Raw genomic sequence first — 18,156 nt, forward strand, 5'->3', positions numbered from 1 at the left:
ACATTGATCAGACTGTAGGCTACTATGATTGCTGCAATTGATTTCAATTTGACATCATCATTCACGAATTTGAAAGAAATGTCCTGTCGTAGCCTATTTATGGCACTTTAAGTTATATGGATATGGATTCAGATCATGAGATAAATATGAGTAAGTCATTCAACTTAGCATCACATTTCCAGCTTTTACAATAAAGTGATGGAGCCAAACATTAATGCATTTACAACCATAGATATCATACATTCTTTTCAAAATATGCTAATGAAGAATTGGTACTTTTACATTAGGGAAATGTTAAAGCTGACATAATTAAAAGTTAATAATTAAAATAATAATTACATTCTTGTATGTAGACTAACTGACTAGCGGAGCCCTGACATATATGGGAGGGGATCCTCTGGCCGCTCGCTCTGTTCCATCCGGACATCTTTCAACGTGACACATAACAAACGCAGCAGGATGTGCGGTAGGGAGAACAACAGTGTCAGACATTCAAGTTAATTCGAGTTAAACTATTATTTGTTCAGGTATTCATGTATGGCAGAGATGAATGCCCTTGCAACCAGCTAACCGTTACTGCTCGGTCTAGGGTTACAGCTCGCAGTCTCTCAGCTAACGTGAAGTTAGCTAGAATGCTAGCACTATGTTCAACCCATTAGCCGGTTTACCAGATGACCGACAATCCATGTACAGTCAGTCACAAAACAGCGTGTACAAATCTGGCGACAGAACCAGCCCTATTAGCGTCATACTGGTAAGCTCTGGCAGCAGAGGGAACAAACTACTTTTCCGATATCCCTTCCAAAGAGTGGCTGAATGTCCGTCATCTCTGACAGGTAGGTGTAGCACAAGCTAGGTTAACATTAACCAGGATTCCTTAGTTCATCTCCTAAATACTTTATTTAAGAAATAAACCTGAGGTCTCACTTTCACATAATGACACATTTACAAAGCACTGTCAACGTTACAATTATCCCCCAACATAAAATCACAGCCCTGCAACATATTTTATCTGTAATGCTAACACTAAGAAAAGTGTGACTGTAATTTATTTCAGGAAGGGATGTCATGGCCCGCAATGACAACTTTTTCTGTTGTTATGCATTTGTTGTTGTACTTGTTTGTGCTTAGTAAACTGTAATTTACCTATTTGCTCAAATTGAGTGTCATTTTGTAGTTCTTGTTAGTTTGCCCACACCCTGATGAGTCTGAGATCTGACTGTTATGTAAAACTTTCATATCAAAGCTTTCACGGCAACATATGGAAACCTTGGGGTAGTTCCTAAATTATTTCGTAAATACTGGATAACTGCTTAAGCAAAGAACCCAAGTGGTCACACATAACAACAGAAATAAAGACTCAACCAAGAACTATAGCTTTGTTATTTAAACATCTTGTTTTTAGGGCTCTGTAGAACTATAGCATTGTTATTTAATCTCCACCCATGTATTTCTAATTGGCTTTAATAATCTTGTGAACTAATATAATATAATTTATTTCCACAAGCAAAACAGCGAAGTCCATATGCTCTGAACACAACCGGGGAAGGTCTTGACGATCAGGATGGTGATTCAAGGTATTTTATCGGTCTTCATTTAATATTACAGGTCTTTTTTAATGCATTATTAAGAACATGACTAGGTGGACACAAAACCCATTCTAAGATCCACATTCACACCAAATGTCATTAGTTCTTTCCTCCATTTTGCATTGGATCTTATTTTATATGTTCAAGAAAGTTGTCATAGTTTTCAAGAGGAATTAAGGCCTTGCAGCCCCATAATCATTTACATTTATAGAATTGAGTTTCATAAAGCTTTTTTAATAAAAAAAAAGCTTTATGGCTGGTACTGCAAAATATGCTCACAATGTTTCTAAATGTCCCTTGAAATGTTTCATATCACCAGCTGCGGTTTAAATAGGCTCACTTATCTGTACTGGTAATAAACACAAGCCTGTAAACCTTCACTTAAGTTGAATAAAGAAACTAATACAGTGTATCGATGAATCCCATTGTATTCATCTTATCCATTTTTTATTCGTGAAATAAAAGATAAAGGGTTGACTTTTTGTATCCACTGAGGAAAAGAAGAGGAAAACTCAAGTCAGGTTGATCCATGTTCAGATCAGTCGACAGCTAAGTCATGTATTCCACTGTGGTTAATGGTAAGAAGAAAATTATAAAGTGAAAACAAATTAAAGTTATGAGATTAAAGTTATGAGATTCAATTATTTAACGCATTCAAGGGACTCTGTTATATAGCCACAATTAGACAATGAACATTTAAGTGTTAAAACTGAATAATTTGACATAACAGAAAAGAGTGAGAGAAGAGTGAGATATGGTTAAATATATCCTGCAGTGTGTTGGACACCAGCTGGGTGTGTTACACATGTAATAGAAATATAAGATTCAGGTTAGGTGTTAGACTTGTCCTCTGAGCTTTTCACGATTCACGGCTGTGCTTTTAGTACTGACGGTTTTATTCAGCATTTAGTTTTCGTCATGCTTTTACTTAATGGATGGTAATGCTGGCCCCTCATTGGTTGGCAGAAGTTACTTTGGTCACAGGGTGTTAGAAGCAGATAATTACAATTATGTTTTATTAATTCAGCTCACTGACCATGACGAGATAAATCGGTCAGACATTTTTTGTCTTGGGCTCAGTTTTCCCTACTGAAGAACAGGTTTTATACGAGTTACATTTTTACAGCTTTACAAAAATATTTGACCTTAATGACCCTTGAGTGAGTATTATATGTTACTGTGTGCGTTTTTTAATTTTTTAATATAGTCCCTGTAGAGGGATATGAATCTTTGTTTTAGTGACCATTTTACAATGGTTTTCTGAAATATTTTTGCTCTCTTTTATAACACACATGAGTGAGTATTATACTCACTCAAGTCAAGGGTCATAATAGGTAAATAATATATACTGGGATGAGAAAATTAAAGTAGCACAACCGAATCTTATAAACTTATTTTGACTTTAAATTATTATTAGCAGCCATTTTGAACCAGAGTTAAGCTGATTCAGTAGATTTATGAACATCGTTTTTGTCTTATGTAAGACCCGGCCGTATCAGTTTAAAGTCATACACTAGCAGCTTTACAAAGACCAGTATAAGTGGTGTTCATTATATATGTGGCTGGTTATAAGTCACTGCTTACACTAGTTTATCTTTCTGAGGAATGTTTACAGTTTAGGTGTCTTCATGAACATTTTTATTTGGCTTTAAAGATCACTTATCTATTAAAAGGATAGTTGGATATTCTAAAGTGGGGGTTGTATGAGCTACTTTTCCATAGTCAGTGTATATCGTCAGTAGATGGCGGTTGGCCGGCCCCCAGTTTGGAGAAACCAGCTCGTAAGCAATGCATTAAACTGCTGTGGACTTGCAGCATATTTAACCCACGTAAAAACTCAGTTTGAAAGGATGCTTTTTAAGAAATATTGCCACACTTTACCTTACCATCAGACGGAAAACTGAAGCCACTATCTATGCTCTCCCCTAGCCGCCTCCTTCATTGGAAAAAGTATTTCAAACAATTTTTACCTTTCAGATCACAGATGTTTTTTAGTCTACAGATGCTTTGATTGGTTTGTGTTATTGTGTGACTTGTGTTGTGTGACATGGGGTGACATATTTTGTAACACCAAAGTCAAAATAACACAAACAACCAATAGAGGCAGCAGCAGAGCAGCAACTCCTGTGTTCTGTGAGGTAAAAATAAAGCCTTTCTCAGAGGATTCTGGTGACTTTGAGAGATAACTAACGACTATAGATATCAGCTTCAGTTCCCCAATAGAAAGGGCGGTCTCACGGCAAGCTAAAGCAGCACAAGTGCTTCCTGAAAAGTCTGTAAAACCAAATATGGGATCAAATAAAATACTCAATCAATGTCCGAGCAAAGTTAACATCATTCTCTTAGATAATCAGCACTACCGTAAACCACATCATTAAAAAAACATTTATTTATATACATTCCTTTGCTTTCTGGCCCTAACTCCTGCCTGTTTCTCTAAACTGTGGACAAGCTGACCGCCATCTACTGCAGGCATATGGATATGTACCTCACACAGCTACACTCCAAAATCTCCAAATAATCCCTTTATCTGACATGTTTCAATATGAATCAAATAAGGTTCGGTCAGGGTAAGCTGGTGTTTGCTCGAATCGGGCGGTGGTGGCGAAGTCGATAGGGACTTGGCATGGCAACTGGAAGGTCACCAGTTCAAGTCCCGGCAAGACCAAGTGCTACCGAGGTGTGCCTGAGCAAGGCACCGTTCCCCACACTGCTCCCCGGGCGCCGTTCAAAATGGCAGCACACTGCTCCTAACACTAGGATGGGTCAAATGCAGAGAAACAATTTCCCCACGAGGGATTAATAAAAGTCCATCTTAATCTTAATCTTAATCTTAAAAAGAAGACCAGCCTTTTCACATCACAGTGTCACATGTTTGTTCGGGTTGTTTTGATGTCCATTTTATGCATTCAGCCCAACTGTGTGTTGCATTTTCCCTTTTGTTTGCTTTTTTTCTTCTTTTTGATGGCCCAATTCCCATTTCAGAGAACAATCTCCACTAACTGACGAACAGTTGGTAGCAGGGTAAGACCAAATCATTCTAAACCACTTTCCTTCGCTTAGATCACCCCTGTCTTTTTTTATCCCCTTCTTTCCTTTTTGTGTCCTGTACGGATCCCCAACCCTGATCTAAGTCAAATCCTTGTGATGTATTAGTAGCAGATCCAGTGAATCAGAGCCTTGATTAATTCAGAATTGCATTTGTTCTCCTCTTTTATCACCAAAAAATAAAGAAATCCAATAGTTAGACGGTTTAATTAACCTTTTAATTCAAATTGATTCCTCTAGTATGAAGACTCATTACCAAACACAATATAAATCAAATGCAATACAGCCGCTGCTACACAATCTTTTTCAATTGTGTTGCTGAGGTAAGTCTTTTATGTGTTTAATTTTTCTTGAAGTTAACGCCTTGATTTTTGTCCCTTTGATTTCAGCATGAGTAACTTAAGTCAAGCCAGCATGTGTCTTTCACATTCTTCTTTCATACAGCAACTTCACTGTTTCTGCAAGGTGGCCTCTTCCTCTTTCCTCCTCTCCAGTAGCACCACAAGATATTTCATTTCTACTGTCATTGATCGATTACATTACAGGCATCTGATAAACGCAGCCCGTCTTATAGACAGGATAGTGAAAACATTTAAACCAACAGCTAATTTAGACTTTCTTACGTGTCTCAGCTGTTCCTGTGCTTTGACCCCTGATCCCACTTTTTCTAATTGAGTCTTTTCTTCCTTCTTTAAGGTTCTCCGACATCATCCTCGCCACCATCCTGGCCACCAAATCTGATATATGTGGTAAGAAGTTTGAACTGAAGATAGACAATGTTCGATTCGTGGGTCACCCTACGCTCCTTCAGCACCCTCCCATCATTCAGGTAAGGAACACAATGTGTCTCAATAACGTTATTCTGGATTTAAACTTTTAGTGTAAACAAGGTGTAAACAAATAATCAAACCAATCTTAAATAAGGCAATCATCATTAATTATTAAATAAATGCTGAAAAATGGCAACTTTGTTAGCCTGTTCTTTGGTACATGATAGTGTCTGTATATGTTTCCCTCTGCGCTGATCAGCAATCCTATATCCTCCCATCTTTATTAGACACCAAGGATTTACAATATCAATAAAAAGTGCCATTCTTAATATTATTACTGTAATATGTTTCTTGCCTTTGGTCTTGATGGCAATTTCCATTATCAACGAGCCTCAACATATGCAAGCTTTAAACTTTGGCATGATGGTCTGAACAACAGCAGCTCCCCCTGTTGGCACTTCTCTGTGACAATGAAAACAACAACAATGTGAAAAACAATGCACTACAAATAACATATTCTATTAACAACTGCCTCTCTGAAAATAACTGGAACAACTTGCATTACACTGAATTTAAATCCAACTACACCTCCCGTTCTTGACTTATCAGAATGAGTCAAGGCTCAATTCAAAGTAAACATTTCACGTTTTTAAAAAGGTTGTTTTGTTGCAGAGATTTGGTCTGCCGTGGTATAACATTTGCTTGTGCACATTTTATTTTTGATATATTTGTGAATGTAACTGTTTTTTTAAACTAAGTTGATATGTATACATTTTGATGCTGTAGAGATGTTCACTTTACATTGTTTATGTAAATAGTTTCTTTCATTTTTTGTAAAGCACTTTGAATTGCCTTGTGTTGGAAAGTGCTATATAAATAAACTTGCCTTGCCTTTCAAGCATTTTGTGAAAAAAATGCTTTTCTGTCCAAAGGTTTCTAAGACAGATCCTTCCCCTAAGAGAGAAATGCCTACAATGATCTTGTTTAACGTGGTGTTTGCACTGAGGGTAGGTAAAAAACATCATTTCGATTTGAAATATTAATCGTTGAGCCGTCTGCTCTAGATTTTAAATAAACTGTGCATAAATGTTAATATTCACAATACAGATCTAATATATACATTTTTAATTAACGCACAATGAAGTTGGCTGGCTGAGGGTGGGAGACCAATATGAGTGTTAATCTATGTGTGCTGTGGGTGGGAGTGATAATATTCCTGTTACTCTATCTATCTGAGAGAGCATGGGAACTCAGAGGGAAGGGGCCGATGGGGCCTTAATCACGCTGTCCAACACAAAGTGCTCCTCCCATGCTGAGTCACTGTACACAGAAAGACAGTACAGCTGAGGGGGGCGAAAAGTGCTTAGTCATGTTTAGTCAATGCCATCTACCGAGCTACTGTGGTAGTTACCCTGGATATCAGCTGTTAGGGAGTGTATTTGTACATGTTTTTTGATCAAATATATATTCATCATGGGGGGATCATTTTTGTGTATACATTTGCACAATATGTAACCATTTACAATTCAATGGATTGACAATGTAATTAAGTATACCCATTTAATTATTTATATTGTTCATTCCTGAAGATAACCCTTTTTATTTTTAGATGTACTGCAATTCATATCAAATGATGGCAAAGAGACATTGTTGGTCACTGAGCACTCCTTTTATATATTTTGTCCATCCTCATTTACATACCTGAACAAAATATTAAAATTACTTCTTAGTACAACACAACCTCCAGACTTCTGAACTACCAAAGACATAAGGCAATAGCTTTTTAGACAGAGTCTGAAGAATATATGTATATATTTATCATATAAGTATAATTAGAATTTTGCCTTTCATTCATATATTTAAATTGTTCTCTTAGTGTGTTACCAGCTAAGATCTTTACGCCAAATAAAAAAGTTCAAAAGTAATTTAAATATTAGGGATTATACATGTTTGACAGTTTATTCAAATCCATTTGATATGGTTACATTACATTAGGGCTGCTCAATTCATCGTATTTTAATCACGATTACGATTATGGCTTGAAACGATTACGAAAACAATCGAAATAAAAACGATTCTTTTTTATTATTATTATTACTTTTTTTTTTTTTAAATAATTTTTTTTTTTATTGGTTTTTCAGTTGAATTATACTTAAAGTTCAGGGTAATCAACTGTTAAAAACATACTGTTCAAATGTTTTTTCTCCAATAAATGGATGTCAAAAATGAAGGACATCATAGGTTATTATTAAGTTGGAAAGGTATGACATGTTTCTGACAAAAGACAATGTTTCCAAAACGTCTTCCTCTGTCTTTGCTCTCTGCAGGCAAACGCGGACCCCTCCGTCATCAGCTGCATGCACAACCTGTCGCGCCGCATCGCCATCGCCCTGCAGCACGAGGAGCGCCGCTGCCAGTACCTGACCAGGGAGGCCAAACTGATGCTGGCCATCCAGGATGAGATCACCACCATGACTGAGAGTGAGGTCCACACGTCACACAACTCACTGCTGACAGAGATGTAGCTCGTCACATGATTAACACTTTGATTATGTTCGGGCTGCCAATTAAATGTCAGACAATAGTGAAACATTGAAAAGTCCAAGGTGATGTTTATAAATGTTCACATGTATTAATATAATATAAAATAGAGAAAAGAGAGACATCTCTATAATTGAGTTTGTTTTGCATAAAAATGACTTGAACAATTAATTGATTGTCAGAAAAAGTTGCAGATTGTTTTTCGTTCTCTGGAATTAAGATTGCAGATCAAGCTAATGTACTATGGTTAAGATTAGAAAATGTATTTTGACATTTGACATTTGTCTTTCTGGAATTAGCAGAAGCAAGCCCCCAGTCCCCTTTTAGGCAAATTCTTCCCAAATGTAAACTAGCCAGAGACCTGAAGGAGGCTTATGACAGGTGTGTGCATTATGTTCTTCTTATCATGCAGATTGTATGTATATGGCTCATATGTAAGATTCTAATACTCATGTTCTTGCAGCCTCTGTACAACAGGTGTGGTGCGTCTGCACATTAACAACTGGCTGGAGGTGAGCTTCTGTTTACCACATAAGATCCACAGGATTGGCGGCAACCACATCCCCCCCGAGGCCTTAGAGCGCAGCCTTAAGGCTATAAGGTTTGTGTGTTCTTTTAATGTGCAGAATGAAAGGTTTCTACCCTCTTCTATGTGGGTTAAAACTTTTCAAATATCACTTTTGGCAACACTTCAATCATCATTGTGAAACTGAAAATGTCCTATCATAAATAAACACATACCCCACCCAAAGTCCCCCTTCTCAAAGCATACACACATGTAGGAAGTGTTCTTTTTTAAACTATTTCAAACAATTGCCACATTTGTATTCACTATATAAAACATTTATAAAATGTACTTTTAATTGCAAATATAGGTTCCTTCTTTTCTGCCCTCAAAAAAGCAACTATTGCAAGAATAGAAAATGTGTGGTCCCCGAAAGCAGCAGTTTATTCATTGTTAATTTCACAAGGCTAGTCATGCAAAGCTTCTAAATGAGTTTGTTATTGTCAGTTTAGAAAACTCATGACTCTCACTGACTACATAAAGCCAGTCAGCATGCAAAGACATATACATGACTACCAAGTAGCCTAGGATTCTAACAATCCCCTTTCATCTGTGTTGTTTGAATAGACTGCAGTATAAATATATATATATATATATATATATATATACACATACACAAATGTTGTTAGTCACAGAGGGCCCACAAAATGTTGTCTTGCAAGAAGTTGCAGTTCCTAAAAACTGAGAGTATAATCCCCCATCAGTGTGTAATGTGTAAGGGGAATTGTTTTCTCTAAAGGCCGATTAAAGGCTAAGTTTTATGAGTGACTTACTATTCAAAGCATCCAAAGTAAACATCACGTTTTCTTTGGAACATACTGCCCCCTATTGATACTTCATCATACTACATCAGAGTTGTGATCTTTTATTTCTGCCTCTTGACACTGCACAGGGTGAAAATGGTGCTCTGCTGAAAGATGATTTAATTTTCACTGAATTCGACACTCTGTTGTTCTGTGGACTGGCTCTAAAGCAGCTTCCCTCTGGCTTCTATTGAGGACCCAGTCTTGGCCTCTAAAGAAAAGGTCTATTGATACATCATGTGCTCTGCTCCTTCAGGCCCTACCATGCCCTGCTGCTGCTGGAGAGTGAGAAGGCGCTGCTGAACCAGCTTCCTCTGGACTGCTCGCCTGCGATGGTGCGCCTCATCAAAACCTGCTCAGCGGTGAAGAACCTGCAGCAGATGGCACAGGATGCTGACCTGGCCTTACTGCAGGTGGAGAACAGTAGCACTGCCTGCATCACCACTTTTTCTGATCTCACAGGGCATAAAATAAGATTTACCTTCTACTAATTAAAAAATGTGTATAACCATTTAATTATAACCCACACAAGGTGTAATTAAAGGTATACATGTTGTGTTTCATGTAGGAGAATCAAAGGTGATGATTAAATAGGATGTATGTGTCACAGTTTGCTAAACATCTTTTTTTTAAAGTGCAACGCTGGAGCGATATCATACTGCGTATCTGAGAAATTAAAATATGTACCATTCAAAGTTGTTTACCCAGAAAGGTGTTAAAGGTGTCTTACTGTCATCTAGTGGACAATATGTGTATATTCAAAGACAATCTAAAACCACCAGTATAAGAAGTGCTTATATCTTCCTTCTTCATTTGTTTTTCATTTGCAAACCATATTTTTGTTTATTGTCTGATTTCGCATTGCTAATAATATTTGCAAATGAATTTCCCTCAGATCTTTCAAATTGCTGCTCACTTGGTTTATTGGGGCAAAGCGATCATCATCTACCCGCTGTGTGAGAACAACGTCTACATGCTGTCTCCTCACGCCAACATCAGCCTGTGAGTGTTCAATGATTACTGTTGATCTAATAATAATATAGTTAATAATAATAATAATAATAATTGCCTGTGCCATCGCCTCCTACATAGGTACAAAAACAAATCTAATCTTTATTTTTCGTTGATTCAGATTTGTACTTGCACCTTAAGATTTGTTATGAAATTACTGGATCAGGCCATTGGCAGAACATGTCATTTTCTTCTATACACACAATATCTTTACATTCAAATAGCCTTTTCTTTTACACCACTGTTTTAAAAGCTACTTTAATGGGAAATCTTGCTGTTAATGTATCGTAATGTCGGCCTTCTCTCTCTGGATAGATACTCATCATTGGCTGAGCAGTTTGCTCAGCAGTTTCCTGGTCACGATCTACCCTCGATGTTAGCCAAGTTTTCTCTGCCTGTCTCTCTGGCCGAGTTCAGAAATCCCCTGGAAGCTCTCGCACAGGAGGTAGGTCTATCGTACAATAACAAATACAAAGCCAACATTCCCACGCCTTCACACAGTAATAAACATTAAGCCCTACAAAAACAAATAGTATTTAATGAATACATTTTTTAAAGTCTGACAGTCCCCCAGTCTTCTTTTAAAGAGCTGAACAATATAAACATAATTAGAAAATAACTAATGTTTCCATTTTTAAAAACATTAACATATTTAGATTGAAGAATAATAGAGTCAGACATTGTGAACATAATACAAATATTTTTTTATAACAAAATAGAAGTACAATGAAAGCATCCCGGTAAATATCTAGTATATAAAGGGCTTTTTCTGTAAAGGTATACGCTGCGTTGTAAGAGCAGAACCATCTGCTGTTCTCCTCCGACCCGTGTTGTTTTGGCATAGCTGCTTGAGCGTCGGCGCTGAATAATAAATGGAAAAGGGACATCAGCTCCAACGTCTGCAGCCTCTATTTTTCACGAGAACATGATCAGAGCCAGGGCGCTTTATTTTGGCTCTATTTTTGAGCTAGTGTGGTATAAATGGCGGATTTCAAATATTTGACCTGGTTAGGGACATCAGTCTGCTCAGCTTCACTTGTTCTGTGTTTCTCCTCCTCCAGGCCCAGCTGATCCAGATGGTGGTGTGGATGCTTCAGCGCCGCCTCCTCATCCAGCTGCACACCTACGTCTGCCTGTTGGTTCCTCCCAGCGAAGATGAGCCTGGCTTGAAGGATGAAGATCTTCCACTGGCTTCCCGAGTAGGGGGCCGCAGCCTCAGCACCCCGAGCGCCCTCAGCTTCGGTTCCCCTAGTATGTCGTCACTCAGCCCCCTCCTGACTAACCCTTAGTGCTATGACAAGGCAATAGATAATCAATGATTGTCTGTGTGCTTCCTCTTCATAGCCAGCAGTGATGACATGACCCTCACCAGTCCCAGTATGGACAACTCCAGTGCAGAGCTGCTGCCCGGGGGGGACTCTCCGCTCAACAAGAGGATGACGGAGACGCTGCTCGCCAGCCTGTCGGAGCACGAGAGGCAGGTTATCCTAAACATCCCTGCTGCACAAAATCCGGAGGATCTGAGGATGTTTGCGAGGTATTTAGACCCAAGCCAAAGCATATTTTGTGTTTTTTATCAGTGCATTAAACTCTTCTCAGCTCTATGCTTAGATTAAAGACACTCCACAGCCTGTCTGAGACAAAGATTGACAGACTTCAATTCATTAATATTGAACAGTCTGACACCGATTGCGACCAAGGTTTTATTCAACCAATCTCAAACATTGTGAATAAACGCACACAATCGCAGCTGTTGCCCCATCTTAAAGGTCCCAAACAGATGGGATATGTTTTAGTGGGGATTAAGTGAGAGAATAAGAAGTTGTATTAATTGCATTCAAAGAATATTAGAACATTTAATTGGAAATGATCAGCTGGGTAGTTAAGACCAGTTGCCAGCTGTAGGTTCTGTCCATGTTCAAAACAGGAAATGTCTAGAGGAGTAAAGAAAAATGTTGGATTTACCCAGTTGATGATTCAATAAAACTGTTCTGCCTGTTATGTTGACTGTTTCCAGGCTGCTGCACTATTTCCGGGGACATCACCACCTGGAAGAGATCATGTACAACGAGAACATGAGGCGCTCGCAGCTCAAGACCATGTTTGACAAGTTCCGCAGTGTCCTTGTGGTGACCAACCATGAAGATCCCATTATTTCAATCTTTCAGTGCCCCATGGAGTAATGGCTCGGGGACAGTGTGCAGAAGATGTCTGTTAGTGAGCCTGATGTGCTCACAGCTAAGTGCTATTACTCAACAGTGTTGTTTTCAAATGAACTGATTGTTGAATGAATTATCGCAGATTTACATAATTTTTTTTCCCTTATGAGCCAAATGTTTGTTTACAATATTAAATTATTTTGTACATTACAGATATGCCTCAACTCAGATTATTTTGCAAAGTTGTTTAACCCCTGCATGTCCCAGATGTGTTAGATAATCTGTGCCGACCACAGAGCGGCACACTGCGTAACGATCATTCCAGACCTGCTCCCCCTACTCTGCAATCCCAGAGGTGAGGAGAAAAAAAAGCAAGAAAGGGAAGACTCTAAACAGGCTGTTTCTGCTTTGAGAGAAACAGAGCACTCCAAACATCTGTGAAATCACTGAGAAGAGAAGTTCCAAAGTATGAATGTTTATTAAAAACACTGATGGAGCACCAAAAAAGACGTTCTTATATTTGAATTTGTTCAGTCAACCAGTCATGGAGGTTGTTTTACCATCTTGACTTTCTTGTTGAGTTGTTATACCGCCTATGTGGTGAAGTCCACAAAGGTAACAGATGGCAGAGTAGTCACGCCTTTTTGACATTGTGCTGTCCTGTGTGAGACTGCACTTCTGAGGGAGCCAAATTGCTCGTTACATTTCCAGACACTGACTGCCTTTCTGCTTCTTTATTCACTACGCTAACACACGGGTGCCCACGGAGATAAAAACGCCAGGGCTTCTTGGCCCATTCCCCATGGGACTCAATTCCAATGCGTGGTGCTGATACTATGTCATTGGGTTCTGCTGGATTTATGTTGGGGTCCTTCTCCAGCCAAACCTCTGAGTCTGCAGCTAGGTTTCGACGGTCGAAACAGCGGGGTATATTTAGAGCCTGGCACAGCTTGGAGGGCCCATTGCAGAGCTCTTTGTCCTTCAGTAGTCGGGCTCCCTCTCTGCGTCTGGATGCCCTCAGCTGCCTCATGGTGGGCTGACCCTGCAGGGGCTCCAGGGAGCGCAGCAGCACGGCAGCCCCCTCCCCTGGTAATACAGCACACAATATGCAACTGTCAGCAAGGCTCCACCCTGTCTCCTTCCTTTTGCCCTTTATGCATTGGCGATCAAAAACACTGATGTATTGGTTTAATGTTAGATTAATGATACATATTTGGAGGTAGGATTATTGTGTATGCACTAGTAGGCCAAATGGCATATGCTTTTACCTTCACTAGACACGTTCATACAGAGGTAGATGCCATAGATTAGATAGACATAGATCGTGCCAGGCTTCATGAACATGGCTGTGTTCCTCTCGGTGCGTTTGCCTCCTGCTGAGTGTGAAGCTTTATCCTCCCCTCCAAGGTACGCTTCAGTTTCCACTATTCTCCCCCTCAGCTCAGTGCCATCTGCACACCTGCGGACCAACACCTGCAGGGACCAGGAACAAGACAGATTAGATGTTATTAAAACGAGTCACTTAGATCATTAGTCAGCCTACAGAAGATTAATTGTCAACAATTATGATAGTTATAATACATTGCATTTGAGTAGTGCCTTTTAAAACATATTACAAAACTCACCTCTCAATCTGGCTTTTAATGTGTGATTGTTTGTGTATTGCTTGATTTTAATGTGACTTTAACTATATTTATTTGTTGTTCTTTTTTCCACTATCTCTGTAAAGCGACTTTGAGCACCTGTAAAAAGTGCTTACAAAATAAATATTATTACAGTTGCAACAGAAAACACATTAGAAAAAGTAAGTAAAAAACGTATATTAATTAGAAATTAAAAAATGATACAAGGAAAATAGATTAAGATAGTTCAAAAATGTAAAACAATTAATTTATTAGAGGGCATATAAAAATACTTATTTTAAAGACATTTAAATGAGGACAAGATGAGGTGAAGATAAAGCCAAAATGTAAGGCTCCAAGCTGTAATTTTTTTTTTTTAGCCTTCTCTTGATAGCATAAACATATTTTGGTTATGTGTTTTGGGATTGGATTTTTACAAGGTTGTAGTGACCCATGGAGTCTATGGTGTAGCCAACTGATAAAACAATTTAACAGTGACTGGATCTAAGACTACACTGACCTAATGAAGGCACTTGGAAATACAAAGTAGTTTTAAAGGTTTAAAGAGTTTTGAAACGTAGACAAACATGTGAAATGGATAGAGCTTTATCTGGCTTTCCAGAAATCCATCCTTCAAAAATAACGTGCAGTATCACCTTGCCAAGGAATGCTTTTGCCAAACTAATGCATGATTGTTTGAAAAAATCCTCTTCCAGTCTTTGATGCAGGTCATTATTGATGAAGTAGTGGCTGAGCTCCGCCTCACAATTTTGAGCATTTTCAAGAGTTTCACAAGGATTGTTCTTCAGTTTAGCAGGTGAGACATTCAGAGTTAAATCCGTCTGGTTTTATGCTTAACTATTGCTGCTTCTGCATCTGTCTTTCTTTTTCTACCTGCCATTACAAAAGGTTACCTCTAAACCCTTAAAACAAATGTATCCCTTCTACGACCCTCTTGCAGTCTCTTTGTATTGTCAGCAACACTTGTATACAGTATTTAAGTTAATATTTCACAATTAATGTTAGTCCTGAAGTAGATTAATGCTATTGCTAACCTACAGGAAGTAAACGGTTGTTTTGATTCTCTTAAAGGCACCGCGCACCATTTCGGCCTAGCAACTAGTGATTTTGTTTCAATTTCGTGTTTCCTCTTCAGTGTATCTTTTCAGTGTAAGAGCCAACATTTAACTTGTTTAAAAAAACTACTTTGCCACTCAGCATTATCGTTCCTGCTACAAATGGCAGACATAGAAGATAGAACCCACCAACACTGACCTTTTTCCTGCTGCTGTCTTATCTTATCAGCCTCATTTGAAAACACTCCACATAAGAAGTTATAAATAGAGCTGGTGTTCTCTTGCCTGCCTGTGCCCAGGAAGTGGATGGCGCCAGTTTGGCTCCAGGCGCTGTGGTCCATGTGGCTTTCTGGAGGACTAACAGTGTGTGACATGGTGCTATGCCACAGACTACATCTTTATCAGGAGACTACAAGTTTGCTTTGTTGTTTTTCTCAAGCACTGCACTGACACTATTGCTCAAGACTGCATGCATTGAATAGAATAAGAGTAGACATGTAGGCCAGTAGATAGATTGATAGATATATAGATAGATGGTAAATGCAGTGGGGGAGAGTAAATACATCATGACGTTTTTTTAAGGTGCATTGCAAACAGAAACATAAAACTAATGGGAGCTCGGTTTAAACTATTCGGTAACACTGTATATTAAGGTACACAAATTCACCATCAACTAGTTGTTAATTAACATGCATATTCAATATATCAAGGTGTTTGACAGAAAGCCATATTCATACCACCACCATCCTTGAAAAACACTATTCTTTGAGTTTTGACAATTACAAGTCTTTTAAAAGTAATGTTGACATGGACTGCCCCCCCCCCCCCCTTAGGGAATTCATCCACACAAAAATAAACTGGACGCTGCACTAGTTCAGAAACCAGAGGAGACTGTGAAGTCCACCGTAGATGGACCACTTTTGGCCAAAAGGTCCCAACTGAGATACGGGATTGTCCCACACTCAATAGCTTCACAGGTCAACTCAAATAATGGTTGAGAGACACACATTCGTGCAAATCACCGTTAAATGCACTTTAATACAGGGTGGTATCTCCTCTTGCACCGTTTTTTATCCCTTTATATCTTGTATCTTCTCTTGCACTGTATGATGCGTTGCTGCTATATTGTATTACCATGTCATAAATACTTGTGTATGCTGCTCTTGCTCTTTTGCACCTTTTGCATATCATGTATTTTGTTTTTGCTATGTTTGTAAAATGTAAACTTCTTAATGTTTTATGTGAGGGACTGCGGATGGAAATTAGCTCAAAGCTAAATCTGGCACTGTTACGTTTGACACATTTTAATGTTTTAACTGTTCATTACTGTGCATTGTCCCTGCCAAATAAACGATAAAAAAAGAAGTATATTGGCTCTTTATTAGTCAACACACTTATTAATGCCTTATTCTACATGACCATATTCTACAAGTAAAAGGCCATTAGTTGAGAGTTTTTCCTCAATAAACCTCTAATTAGTGCTTATTTATTGCAAGTAAGGAGGTTGTTGTACATGAGTTTTGGTCTGCTCAATATGGGCCTAATAAGGCAGTAGTACCACAAGAATAGTAATTCTCCCATAATAACAAGAATATGTTCCCTATTTTAAAGTGAAGTCTTGTTCATAACCATTAAGCTAGTAATTTGACATTCAAACGAAGTGAAACTATAAAAAAAGAAGTTACAAGGCACTTAATGATCTCATACATACAAGTGTAACATAAACAGATTAACACATAGGTGCGTGTTTATGCGCTGACACATCCTATCTTTACTCTGGAAAGTCTTGGTGCTTTGACTGGGATCATTCTTCTGTCCTCCCTCAGCTGGGTTGGTTCTTTACTGCTGCAGCTTATTGTTCATCTCTTCAACAACAATCTTTTCTCAAAGAAGTCTGTTTTTGGACTTGATTCATTAAAAACTAAGCTCACAAAAGAGTCACTGACTACAGCAAGTATTATTTGCCTTAGTGTCAAATAAATGTTCATTATACTCTTAACACAAAGAGTACAATTGGTTAAATAGAATTGACTGTGCAACTGACATTTGAAATAAATAACATTCCCCCAAGATGTAATGAGTAGTAGAAAAAAGTTATGACTGTGTGTAATCCTGACTGCTATGCAAGAAAACTAATCTCTCTTTTCCGCTTGTTCATACCGTAAATGTAATGCAATTTCTTTGTAAAATGTTTGCCAATAAAGTATTACATTTATTATATCACAGATTTTGATTCATTAATAACGAATAATTTGAAAGAAAAAAATAAAGAAAAATACTTAGCAATATTATTTAAAAATAAAGGTTCTTTAATAACTGCTCCCTCAAAGGCCTCTCCCCTACAGACCGTCAGATTTTTGAAAAGGTGCCAAATAATGCAGCATGCTGGAGAAGTGGCTGCCCTGTGTGTGTGTGTGTGTGTGTGTGTGTGTGTGTGTAGATTCCTGGCAGGAGTTGTTGACTTTGTGATGGCTGGTGGACCAGTGAAGGCCATTGTTTGCTTTGACTGTTTCCACTGCCTGTCAGCAGTGATGCTGAAGTGTGGGCCGGGCAGCTTTCATTGTTGCTGCCACTGATAATCTTAAGAGCCACAGCTTGGGAGTAGCGTTAGATTCTGGATCACTTTCAACTCCAGCAGTTACCGCAGTGATCATGACGCTGAGCAGGGATGCAGAGACTTGTTGTGTGTGCAGATGGACAAGCATAATGCAGGCAGACTGAACATATATTACTCCACCATTAGTCATATAATCTTATTGTTAGGGCTGTACAAGGGCGTGGAACCAAATGCACGATGCAGAGACAAAAAAAGTATCAAAATAAAGTGTTTTAATGTAGACAGGTCATAACACACTGAATACATAAAGCAACAAAACAAAAACTACTAATACACTAATCTAACTCTATGGACGATAACTCTATGGACAATGACAAAAGGATCTTACGCTGGAAGGCTTGGAACACACAAGACA

General features: G+C 38.5%; 2 protein-coding genes across 4 annotated transcripts; one reads left to right on the top strand and one right to left on the bottom strand.

The window, feature by feature from the left end:
- The first annotated feature begins 425 nt into the window (after window positions 1–425).
- On the top strand, window positions 426–12,698 carry nprl3 (NPR3-like, GATOR1 complex subunit). Of its 3 annotated transcripts, none has more exons than XM_034219940.1 (14): window positions 426–836; window positions 1,508–1,577; window positions 4,575–4,613; window positions 5,334–5,466; window positions 6,340–6,414; window positions 7,735–7,888; window positions 8,248–8,329; window positions 8,412–8,549; window positions 9,573–9,729; window positions 10,212–10,318; window positions 10,643–10,772; window positions 11,389–11,578; window positions 11,672–11,864; window positions 12,345–12,698. In XM_034219940.1, exons 1-14 carry the CDS (start codon window positions 644–646, stop codon window positions 12,508–12,510), a joined length of 1,827 nt encoding a protein of 608 aa, XP_034075831.1. In that variant the 5' UTR covers window positions 426–643; the 3' UTR covers window positions 12,511–12,698. The 3 variants fall into 3 exon arrangements, with proteins under 3 accessions (XP_034075831.1, XP_034075832.1, XP_034075833.1); XM_034219941.1 differs by having other exon boundaries at window positions 8,251–8,329; XM_034219942.1 differs by lacking the exon at window positions 4,575–4,613.
- Window positions 12,699–12,948: 250 nt separating this feature from the next.
- mpg (N-methylpurine DNA glycosylase) lies at window positions 12,949–15,558 on the bottom strand. Its single transcript, XM_034219986.1, is given in 5 exon segments — window positions 12,949–13,572; window positions 13,755–13,959; window positions 14,765–14,958; window positions 14,961–15,002; window positions 15,384–15,558. Coding segments are annotated over 5 exon segments (1,068 nt in total). The 3' UTR covers window positions 12,949–13,120.
- Window positions 15,559–18,156: the final 2,598 nt, after the last annotated feature.

Source organism: Gymnodraco acuticeps, unplaced genomic scaffold, assembly GCF_902827175.1.
Source record: "Gymnodraco acuticeps unplaced genomic scaffold, fGymAcu1.1, whole genome shotgun sequence".
Taxonomy (NCBI): Eukaryota; Metazoa; Chordata; class Actinopteri; order Perciformes; family Bathydraconidae; genus Gymnodraco; species Gymnodraco acuticeps.

Excerpts from the sequence above, each read along its gene's own strand:
- nprl3 (XM_034219940.1), top strand. The coding sequence starts at position 644 with ATGTTCAACCCATTAGCCGGTTTACCAGATGACCGACAATCCATGTAC. Across the intron at positions 837-1,507 it reads ATGTCCGTCATCTCTGACAG|CAAAACAGCGAAGTCCATAT; the intron begins GTAGGTGTAGCA and ends TATTTCCACAAG. Across the intron at positions 10,773-11,388 it reads TGGAAGCTCTCGCACAGGAG|GCCCAGCTGATCCAGATGGT; the intron begins GTAGGTCTATCG and ends CTCCTCCTCCAG.